Source organism: Cydia fagiglandana, chromosome 12 (assembly GCF_963556715.1).
Source record: "Cydia fagiglandana chromosome 12, ilCydFagi1.1, whole genome shotgun sequence".
In the NCBI taxonomy this organism is placed as follows: Eukaryota; Metazoa; Arthropoda; class Insecta; order Lepidoptera; family Tortricidae; genus Cydia; species Cydia fagiglandana.
Genome location: NC_085943.1, coordinates 10,343,969 through 10,356,624, shown reverse-complemented (window position 1 = coordinate 10,356,624; position 12,656 = coordinate 10,343,969). Strand labels below are relative to the sequence as shown.

General features: G+C 36.3%; 1 protein-coding gene across 2 annotated transcripts in view; it reads left to right on the top strand.

The window, feature by feature from the left end:
* The window catches only part of LOC134669553 (furin-like protease 1), a 352,565-nt gene extending 340,185 nt beyond the window's left edge, over window positions 1-12,380 (top strand). For both annotated transcript variants that reach the window (XM_063527160.1, XM_063527159.1), the window contains 2 exons: window positions 3,496-3,595; window positions 10,252-12,380. In XM_063527160.1, coding sequence (XP_063383230.1) covers window positions 3,496-3,595; window positions 10,252-10,907 — 756 coding nt within the window. In that variant the 3' untranslated portion in view covers window positions 10,908-12,380. The remainder of the gene's footprint in view (window positions 1-3,495; window positions 3,596-10,251) is intronic.
* Window positions 12,381-12,656: the final 276 nt, after the last annotated feature.

Below are 12,656 nucleotides of genomic sequence, written 5' to 3'. Positions count from 1 at the left end.
AACAAACCGCCATACTGAAATCATCATTCAGTGACAGTTTCAATATGGCGGTTTGTTTACATAGTTAACAAGTTCTATAGAATGACACTTTACCATAATCACAATCTACGGGACGTGATCTTAGAAAGGAACCCTTGTCACATGAGATGTTTGTTCTATACAATACACGGGTGAAATCACCCTTCATATACAAAATCTTGGTCGAGTGATTCGATTTAAAAACCTCCTTCAAGCATATATCCATCACGACCTTTGTTTGTCCAGATGATATGAATATACCCTCTGTACATACGAAGGTCACTTTGATAACGAAAAAGAAAACATATTTTGTTTTCCTCAGATTACAAAAATACACTTATTTAAATGAAAAGTTGGGATTGTACAGAGCTTGGCTACTTTCCTACTAGTCAAATCAGCTTCTTTTTTAGAACTGTCAAAACGATTTGCTAATATGGGTTTTATATGAAAACTTGTGTAGTGACGTCACAGTCAACTCACCTACTTTTTATACTTCAATCTGATTTATTAAATATAAATTATGTTTACAAACTGCTATCTATGTTTTTCTAATAATTATCTGGTGCTTTATTTCGTGCACGGTATGAAATAATTTATTTTTAGTATAGGAAAGTACCCAATTGAATATTAAAGAGAGTTTCTTGAGCATCCCAAAGTAATAATTTGGAAATATGTAGTAGTAATCACTCACCTAGCGTAATGGGCCCGATTCGGATTTACAAATAGGTATATATTAGATATGTTTTAGACATCACCAAGATACGATAACGATATGGGTTACATTAGCATAATATACTTAGTACTTAAGATATTGCATGCATGCAGTTAATGTTCACATACATGGCTTTGTCATGTCATGGAAAAACAATTTTCACATGCCTTATGGCAGAACATATTAAGGGTCAACATTGTAAATTTATAACATCCACTGTACTGTACCATATGTTCTTGTGAATAAACGTTCATTCATTCATTCATTCATGTTTAAGATCTAACCTGTCAAATTTGACATTTGCACGATTCTGGAGATACTCTTGAACGATTTCCACAGGATATGACTTAGAGATCCAATTCACATCTAATAGATATCTACGAGTATATACTCTATCTAACGTAAAAGTGACATTGGTTGCCCGAATTGCGCTGCAAAAGAGAACTATTGTTGATATCTAAACTATAACTTATCTAGAATGGATCTAGTACGTGTCGTCTCTTGTGAATATCTTGAAGTTTGAATACGGCAGAATAGCAATCACTTTATTGTAAGTATGGTTAAAATACAATACAGAAATTTAGGTACAAAGACGATATTTTCAACCTATTCAACAATTTATATATGCTATCAACTGTTAAGTAAGATATACTTATAATCAGTGATCTTACATTTCCCAGCATTTTTGGTGCAGCAGAGTGGTGTTAACGGAATTGGTATAGATAATTTCAACTGAAATGGTAAATTAAGGTTAATATTAACGTAATTAACGCTAATTAATCATTAGGGTTGAAATTATTTATACCAATTCCGTTAACACCACTCCGCTGCACCAAAAATGCTGGAAAATGTACGACCACTGCGTATAGTTATATTAATATTCATTCGAAATATAAATCTAGAGTGGATGGGAAACTATACTTATGTCAACTCGCCGGGTTACCTTACCTGATTGTAAAGAATAAGATGTCAAGTCACTGTAATATTTTTTTAAACTGGTTCACTACAGGGCACGGATTTTGGAATTTGGACATAACTTCGATGGAAGCAAACGATATGGTATGGCGATGTCATAACTAAAATGCGTAATAACTATGTAACGATTTTGTTGTAATATGTTCATATGCTGAATATTATGACACCGTTGTGTTAATTTCCACAAAGATTGTCTTAATCGGTGTGTTAAAAGTTGAGATAATTAGCAAATTATCTACTCTCATTGTTGTTGTTAATATTTACTTATACGAGTAACAAGTAAAGCTTACATTATCTGTATTAATATCACTTGTTTGATTTCTATCAGACAAATAAAACTCAATGTTACTAAAGATGTTCGCGTTGGCCCAAATAAATAATATGTAATTTTATGTACTAGTTAACCGTACATAAAATTATTATTTGAAATATTAATTTTAAAAACAGGCATATATTTATTTATGATACTTGATCCTTGATATATGACGTTCCATGGAAAAAGGTACCTTATGGCGGCTGACGCTTACGTCGCATAGCGCCGCAATAATATTGGAGCGGCGTTAATAATAGCGTAAGCGCCAACCGCCATAAGGTACCTTTACCCAATTGGGACGTCACATATGATCCTTGTTTTTTTAAGTTATACTTAATTTATTTGTCGCCTCGGGCGGGTGGTTCGTGGTCAACGGGTGACCACGAACGCTGTAAAGGGTTCGAAACGCCGGGATGTAGTATACATGTATACAATATACGCGATATAATCCGTTTCAATAGTTTTATTTCATGAGTAACTATCGCGGTAACCGAAGACAATTTTAATAAAAATTAGAGATAATGTAAGTCCAAATGCCATTCCAGCACAACCTATAAGCTGCAATTACGCAGTCGTTACGGACTTCACTGCACAACCATAAGGGCTGATTTAGACGGCGCGACAACTCGAATGCGATTTTAGTTACATTGCGGACTGTTGGTTACGTCCAATTCAACCGACCGATCAAAACCCGCAATGGTACGAAACTCGCATGCGAGTTCTCGCGTCGTCTAAATCAGCCCTAACGCGTGGGCGTGCCTCAGTCAAACCAGCTCGTTTCGTGAATAGAAATGCATCGCCACCTGGCAGTGGAACGCAGGCAATGCAACCGCGGCACTAATGAATCGCACGTGGGTCGCCTGCGGTCAGACTGCGGTCTGTTCGAAACGAAATTCATTTTAAATATAGCCTAATGAGACGGTGCGGCAAAATCAATAATAAACTGAAATGTTTGTTTGGTGAGATTGGATATTTTTTACTTATGTTAAACTGCATAGCTTAATTTAAAATCTTTTTTAATAACAGTACACTATTATCTAAGTAGCTATTGATTTTACTTAGGATTTTTTTTATTTCACATAATAGAAAATTAATATACATATTGCGGACGTAATGCCCAATTAATGACATTCTCTACCAGTCAACCATGTTATTATACTTACAACATTAGGTTAGTTTTAGTAGTCTTAACTCAGCTAAAAACCAGTGCCTAACTTATTTGCCGTAGCATACGCCAATACGGTGACATAATTTACTGTTTACTTTTCTTTCTTTTTGTATTATTAAATGATTAGGTACATGATAAACGTGGTAACTGTTCGTATACTTATTCTTCCCATCACTCATCGAAATCCTTCTATATTTTTTTCTATGATTAATCAATAAAAGTTCAATTTTAATTGACTAAAACGGCCCGCTATCGGCGAAATATGGTTATAGGATATTCAGAGATAATAGTTATTTGATGTCTGTCCAGATCCGCGAGGAAGCACCCTCAGACGCGCGCGCCGACGGCGCGGACGCGCTGCGCTCAGGATGCTCTGCGCGCGCGCCGCCCCCCTCGCACCGCTGCCTAGGTTTGTGTCTCCTCATGTTACTGTTACTGGCCGACGCCTGCTTACTCGCGCCGAGTCATCGGCTCGAGCCGGCAGGCAGACAGCCTAAACCTAGACTAAGAAGCGACTGTGCACTAACTGCTAGCCTAAGACTAGACCTAGACTTACAATCAAGACCGCCCCGGGCCCCCTGCTTAATACAACACCCGACCCCGGTTATGGTGACTTAGCGTGCTCATGGCTCTTGTGATTTTAGTTAAATTTACTAAGTTAATTTAATTATAGGTCGGGGTTTACAGTTACTTGCTTGGTTCAGGATAGGCTAAGGAAGCACTGCCGTAGCATACGACAATGACAGATCACAAATGCTCGGATAAAGGAAAGCTTTCATGCACGTAGGTGCCAAATGTATACAGGAAAATTGTTTATTTAGTGTCGTATAAACTAAGAATACTTTCACTGAAGACAGTGGTTACTTTGACACTTGATATTGCACCGTTAACTGGTTTCAGGCACACGATGTGAGATTTACAATTTTTTATTATACAGGATGTTTGGTACATCGTTTGCCAAATTAACGCTACGTCTTACGTAGGCGAACAACGCGCGAACGCGGCGCGGCGCGGCGCGGCGAAATCAATCCTTTAATGCCCATAGAAGTGTCCTACGTAAGCGATCTCGTTGCGAACGCGGTGCGGCGCGATTTGCACGCGAATGTCAGGCGGCGCGGCGCGGCGCGGCGCGGCGGCGGCCGCTTTCGCCGCGCCGCGCCGCGCCGCGTTCGCGCGTTGTTCGCCTACGTAAGACGTAGCGTAAAACGGCAGATAGGTTGAGTCATTTGCTATCTCTCTCATGTCTAGAAAAAAAAATTGGCAATGTTTTTTTTTACTACTGCTCAAGTAAATATTTGAAATTACGAAAAACTGGCATAGAAGTGAAAAAAAAATGTGCGCAAAATTAAAAATTTCTAGGCCTGGGAAGATAGCAAATGTCTCAACCTATCTGCCGTTTTAATTTGGCAAACGATGTACCAAACACCCTGTATATACTTAGTTATACCTATATCTATGTGCGTAACAGCTAATCCTTTTTCCTAGTGTTGAAGATCAGTCTTATTGGCTAGTCAATGGGTTATATTATAGATACCAAGCGTGTTAGAAAATTAAATGGTTAAAATGAAGGACTGATCCTTTAGATTTAATTAATTCTTGAATCAAATAAGTAACTGAAGATCGTCTTGCACGTCCATTTTAGAATAATTGTGAGCTTACTCTGTGAGACGTATTCAGATTTTAAAAATTAGATACTAATTTGATTTCATTTGATATTTCAATTTGATACCAATTTCATTTCAATTCATATATTCAAATTAGGATCAGATTATTAAAGTCTGGATATGCCTTTGGATTATAAAAAAATGTATAAGAGAGTTTTCTAAATGGACTTAGCCTCAAAATCCAGGCGATAGTGTGTATTTAAAAATAAGTACAAGCTGTTGAATAATAACTATGATTTACTTAATGTTTTACTGTCAACTTATATCATTTTCATTAAATATTGTAAATATCATCCTATTACCAAGGTGATAAATATAATTAGCTAATTTGTTATAAATATTATCATCGTAATTAATACCGCTTTTCTTTATATTAGATAAATTGCAAGTTTTTACCTTGAGTTACCTGTCAACAGTTTATTATTCTGTTGGCCAAATACAAGTCATATACACCAAGTTATTACGTTAACTACGTTACGTTTAATCTGAGCTATTTGTTGTAAGTATATCGTTAAGGCTTACAACAAAAAAGCATATTAATTTATAGCTCTTACTATACCTACTCTATAAGTTTTTTTATAGTTCTTACTATATCTAGCCTTAATAATATACTTATAGCAAATACTTATCTCAAGAGTTACATTCAAGTTTATGTTTTGCGAGACAGTGTAAACATCATTTAATCATGTTAATGTTTGTATAAAATGAAATTCATCCCAATATTTATAAAAGTTCATACATGAATTGCGTCGATTTGACATTGACAAGAGTCTTGAACTTAGTAATGAACAAGTGCAATTACGTAACAGTAATATAATATACGATTGTGTAATACGTCCATGTTAATCGTATCATACCATCATGAAATCATCTATTATAAAATTGTATCTATATACGTATCGAATTTGGTCGTTCATGTGAATTTTCATCCAATTGTTGTCTTGCGTTACCAAATAATTTAATGTCTACATGTATTACTTGAAATTAAATTCAAGATGGCCGACAAAAGACAAGATGTAATCATTATTTGTTTAAAATATGTATTCTAAATTCTACCTAAACATTGAAGTGTAAAATATTTACAAAATAATAAAATGGTCTTAAACCAGACCTTAATAAAATGGTACTTAACTTATTGCAACAATTTTACGTAGTAGTTTTATTTTTTAATATTGGTTATCAGTATAATTAAAGTATCCAATTTCAAGACGTGGACAATATCTAAATTCCTACCACAACAACTCATACCAATAAAAATAAACATTTTAATTACTTCAGATAAATAAATTTATTTAACCTACGAATATTATATGATTTAGGGCATTTAGGTTATAAGTTTTTTTTTTTATTCGGGACATGAAAAATCTCAATCAATCCTGATACCAAATTGTAGCGCATTTATATTTATGGACGAACTAAAATTAAATTTCCGTCACTCAGGCCGTATAATAGCTACGCGAAAAAAAATACCAAGCCAGAAAAGACATAAAATAATGTTACACTCATCATGAGCGTTAAGGAAGGCCTGAGATCAATTACAAATAACTACAAGTAGGGCATTGTTATTTTACTGACCTAAAATCGTATATAACTTGAAATCGTTATCGAAAATATCGAAGCGTACAATGTGCTCAAATATTTGTTTTAGTTACAAACACAACAGTGGGCCGCCGTAGCCGCTCGTACCTAAGATGAGTCGTTATCGATAAAGTCAATCAGAAAGCAAACATTTAATAGGATGACTTTGTCATGTGATCAATTGATCATGTCCATGCAGTAAAGTAAGCTTTGATAGGGCGTTTTCTACTATTGTCACTTGATTTAGGCCCTCTGTTGTCAAGACATTAGAGTGTGTAGAATATTTTTCAGCAACCTGTATATACTTGCACCAAGGCTCGGAACCGATATTTTCTTCATACAATAATACAGATATTATTACGCTCTTTTTCGTTCTTTGGTTTATTATTTAGTTTTTACTGGAACAATCTAATAATACGAAGTTATTAACTAAAAACATGATTCAGTCCTACGTAAAGAGCATAAAATAACTAAAAATATTGGGTTATTTCGGATTTTACAAAAATACCGGTTCCAAGCCCTGACTTGCACGTTGTTGGTAATTGTTAAATATGTTTTTGATCGACATAGTTACCGCGTGCACAAAAAATATAAATTCGTCATATTTTGCACCCTGTCCGACGATGCTGATATACGGCTCCAGAATGTCGTTTTTTCAATATTTATGTCCATTGCAGGCGTTGGATTTTTCAATTCACCAATATTGTAGTTTCGTTAGTCGTTCGACATACATACATATCTGTTTACAATAAGTTGATGTTAAATTAAAGTTTTAAATAATAATGCCTTTAAACGTAGAGCCAAACAATGATATTGTAGGTAATAATTACAAAAAAATAGTAACTAAACGATATTTTACATCCAGGCTAGAAACGAATCGTAGAAAAAAATACAATACACGTATAGACCGACCGTTTAAATGAGTCCTCGCCTGCGCGGTACGGGGGCGACGGGAAAGGACGACTAAAAGGCTTGCTACACGGTCGCCGACAAGCCTTCTAACTGTCTGACCTTGGTCTGTCCTTGGACAATTTTGGTCAAATTTTGTTGGTAACTGTCTACACGGTCCGGGACCGGCCAAGGCCACGCGGTCTGGGGGCTTGTCGGCGACCGTGTAGCAAGCCTTTAAGGGTACGGCGCCCGCACCTTCCCCGCCACCCTGAGTCGTCCTACCCCTTCGCCCCCGTACCGCGCAGCCGAGGACTCATTTAAGCGGTCGATCTATAACAACCTTCTCAACTTCCCGACTTTAATCCGTGGTTTAATTAGAACCAATATTAATAGACCAACATGGTGTAGCGTATTTATTCCCAAACATTCGCGAATAAGTATAATCAATGTCAAAGGCTTTTAGGGAAGCTTTAAGGCAATTTGGAACAGTCAAAGAATTAAATTTCCTACCCATTGTGTACTTTGTCACAGTGACAATAGTACGAGGTATCTAGTAGCGACTTTCATATTCATTGTCACTGTGAAAAGGTACCTACTCGCACCTATACGTAATGAGTCGAAAATTAAATTCTTTGACTATACAGCATGGGTCCTATCCTATATACATCTGAACAGAAATAGGAATAGCCAGCCAGCCTTGTGCTTGTGTTACAAAACAGCTGGCAATTTTGTATTTCCTGACCCTTGCAAGTAATGCACTATTACGTATAATATCATTGTTGTTAAGTAGATCCAATCAAGTTAACGTAATTGTAATAAAATATAATTGCATATTGTGGTTGTGATCATAGCGGAGATTGCCAATCCATCTAGGTGTAGTCTAATTAATAGGTGTAATAATTATGTACAGTACATTATAAGTATGTGTCAAGTTAAACAATTTGGAGACTTGTACAAATTTGCTCAGATGTAAATTGAAATAGTTGTTATAAAAATGACTGAAAAGATCATCATTTCTCATCGACTGGTAGTTAAATTAATGTTTAATGTAATTCTGTAAAAGTAATTCTCGTGAACTATAGCTTCAGTAAATTAAGTATAGGTTAAAAACTTGAAAGATACCCTGAGTTTGTGTAGTTTATACTAATTTAAAACTTGGTACTTATTCCATTAGGTAATATTTATTTTCACAAAAAATGTGTTTATATACTATCAAACCGTGAGTTATTCGTAAATTGTGAAAAAGTAATCGCTTAGGGTAGATAAGGGTTATTTTGTAAAAATATAATAAAATAAAGGTTTCGTCACATAGGCGCGTTTTCCGGGCGGGGCCCGCCGTTTTTACATATAAAACGCTCACGCCCCGCTTTCGCCCCGCCCGGAAAGCGCACCTGTGTGACGGAACCTTTACGGCGGCATAGATTTTTTTTTTTATGAAATACTTTTTCATATACTCGTAAATATTTTGAGAAACGAAATTCTATAAAACAAATTCTCACATAAACCTTACGGCCCGATTCGAACTTTAAGATACGTCAGTTAATAGATCTAGAAAAGATATGGATTAGATATGTCAGTGTCAAACAAGTGTCAAAAGCGACGTTTATTCAAACAAAAACGTCACTTTTGACACTTGTTTGACACTGACATATTTTATCTATATCGTTTCCGTATCTATTATTTGACGTATCTTAAAGTTCGAATATAGCTGAGGGTATTTGTTAAGTTTTTAAGCTATACAAGTATTGGCCATGTTAAAGAATGTAGGTAAGTATGAGTAAGTAGCTAGGCGCGAGCAGACTTCGCTCTTCGAGGGTCACTTTTGTAACTCACTGTATCAAATGTAAAATTGTTCATCTACATCGTTAAGTAGCTACCGTACGATGTATTTAAATGTAAATGTTGATGCATAATATGTATATATTGGTCATATGTGAACGAAAATAATAATAAAAACAATCTTTTATTACAAAACGTAACACAGATTTTCATTTCAGACGAGTCTTGTCTCTGATCATATATTTTAAAGCAGTTAGTCGCATTTAGTTACATGTTAATTTAGTTTGAACATAACACAAGTAGATCGTAAGAAACACTGTTAGAGTTAGACCAAGAAGAGTCTGCAGCGATTTTGATAGCCCACGCAGTGCAAATGTTATTTTACACGTCATAATTTCATATAAGTTTGACGTTTAAAATGAGACTTGCACTGCGTGGGTTATCATAATCGCTGCAGACTTTTCCCGGTCTCACTCTAGTATGATTTATTGTAAACACACTTGTATTGTTTATGTTTATGTTGCATGTTTTGCTTCGCTTCTACCGCTTGTTGCAACACGCTTTTTAATTCACTGGTAAAATGCACGTAACATACCTACTTGAGTCTCGTAATACTAACAAAACACTACTCAGTAATAACCAGTCGTCAAATTATCTGTAACGCTCAACTTTTAAAAAAAGTAACTAAATTTAGCCATAGACAAAATGAAAAGAAAATGGCACAAAATCAATGTTCGGCAATTTGGGGCTAAAAAAGTATGTGTATTGAATCTTAAATATCTGTGTCCACTTAATTTATCGCTTGATGTTTATTTGTTGTCACTGTCCACTTACACAGCTCACTGAAATTCGAGAGATTACCTCTGATTTCATTTAATTTTGTGCACGTCTTTTCGAGCATGGTCACTATAACAACGTGTTTTGTTTGGAGACAATTTTAATCATTCCATCCAAATTATTTGAGATCAGTGACAAGATTCTATAACCTATCCTAGTTTCCTCGATTCTATCTCCGACTGAAGGATCGCTAGTGTGGAGCATCTGCATCATCATTCGAGCAACATGACTGCATGGAGGCTGGATGTGCTGGGTGGTGGCGGACTCTGGTTCTTTGACCTATGTAATTAAACGGCTCTGTTCTCTCTTCCACTAGAATGCGCGAAGGGTTTGCACTTGTACGAGGGGCGGTGCTTCGCGCGCTGTCCGCCCGGGACGTACGCCAGCGAGTTACTGCAGGAGCGGAGCTCAAGACGACGTAACCTCACTTATTTAGAGACGCCCCAGCTCAGGAAAAGACAAGGCACTGACGATGATGCTCCTACAGCTCTGGAAGCTGCCGATATGGAAGCCCTTGATACAACCGCCAAGTCTCCTTTAGTCTGCCTGCCGTGTCACTACACTTGTGCGACGTGCTCGGGCCCGCACAATAGCCAATGCCTGTCGTGTTTAGATGACGCTCGTCTTTTCAATATGTCGGATGTAGAGCCCCGACTCTATTGTTACCCCAATACTGTCCTACCACAAATCGATAACGCGAACTGGCACTACAGACTAAACATAGCACTTTCTTTGGCCCTGTTCATTATCTGCTTCATATCGCTATACTTTTTGACTGTCTGTATTATTAAAAAATGCGGCGCATATTGTTGTGGTAGTCACTACTCATCTAACTTGGTTAACTCCAATATTGCTTATAATAAACTAGCCGTGGACGAGACTCAGCAAAATGAAGCTGAGATAGAAGATGAAATTCTACAAGCCATAAAATATACCAGTGACAGTGATTCTGAGGATAATTTGAATTTATAGCGTCTAGCGATATTCCGCTCCGAGTATTATGAATTAGTCGAACAACTGAGTTGTAGCGAGTAGCAAAAAATGATAGCGCTTTCAGACTGGAATGTTTTATGCGAGTAAAAACGCAAATGTGCGCAATTAAGTATATTGGCGTGTGTCTTCATTCGTAAAGCGTTTTTCACACACAAGTGTTGAACTGTTGAGTATTATAGTCACATGTATATTTTCTTTAGACACATGACTATGACCCGAAACACCGCTCGATAACGCATTTGGCCCATTTTAGAGCGACTTTGGTCGGAAGCTTTTTTCCTTGGCCGAGGCATTTTAGTTACCTACGCGCATAAAATACGCTAGTCTGTAAGCGCTCTAAGAGAATAAGAAACGAGTGCAGGGCAAAAATGTGATATTCCCGATATAAATGTCACAAGTTAAATGTAAGTATACACATCGTCGACTGTAAAAATGACAAAAATTTAGGACCGTACAAAATGTTAGTGTTAATTATTCGTCCAAAGAGATTTTTAAAACTTCTTTCCTCTATTTGGTTCAAATACTACGAAATTCCACTGAGATTTTCGAATGAAGCTCGTACGTGACTAGACGCAAGGTGCGCGTTTTTAGAAAAGCTGCAGGTATAAAGTAGGTACCTATATATATTTATGACTATCCTTTTTACTGGGATTTTAGACCCCGAGCCAAGTACGCACGTAATGTATACGTGTTATTTTTTCTCGATAAGTGGTAATTTGATAAACTGTCAATTGGGGGCAAATTAATATTGTTTTTCTTTATATTTGTTTCTCAATCTACCAACGGAGCGGTAGCTGACGTTCACGAGGGTTCATGGTGTATCTCCCTTAACCATTTTACCAGTTATAGACTGACAGGAACTTCGTATTAAAAGTCCGTTGCTGGCTCGCGGTCCATTAGGTCGACTACTTTGGAACCTTTAATTATTACTCACTACTTTGCTAAGATTATCTGACGTTAACGTTAACTTTTATTTCTAAGTAGCTTTAAAATCCATTTTCTGGACCCTGGTCGAGTTACTATAGGTAAACTTATTCCATCTTAGTGTACTTTACGCAAAGAGTTTTAAATCTTTTTATAAGGGTAAGTAAAAACCAGGGTCGTTTTCTTTTATATTTTCATACCTTGGTCTTAAGAGGTGATCACAGTTATTTTTGTTGGATGCTACATATTAATAGTTTTCTTAGTGTAGGCAAGTAGGTAATAAATTTAGGTATAACTTGAAACAATTTTATAGTGAACAATTTTACACATGTCAAATGAAACAAAGCGATTAAATGATTACTTTTAAACTACACCGTGGGCAACAATATCTAACTCATCAAATTTTATCCACGTATTCTATCCTCATTGTACTGGAGTCAGTTATGTAACGCTGCCATACATGACCCAAAAAATTTTTATTAAGCTATGAGCTTCACCACATCTGATATTTGAGTAATTCTAAGCATTTCTAGCCTGAAGTGGGGGGGAGGGTGGGGTGCAAAGACGGCCGCCATCCGTCATCTTTAAAAAAAATCTACTCTGATCCTGGTGGGTACTAGGGCAAGTTTGGTATCATTTTCGTATAAACCAAAGACGTAGAATTCATTGCTGATATTTGTTTTTTCAATTTCATAGTAATTTTACGAGAAAAACGTAAAAAGGTGAAAAATTTGGTTGGAGGTTTTTGCTACGCGGAGCCGAAACTACAAAAGATATAAAGTTAAAATTTGCACACTAGATTAC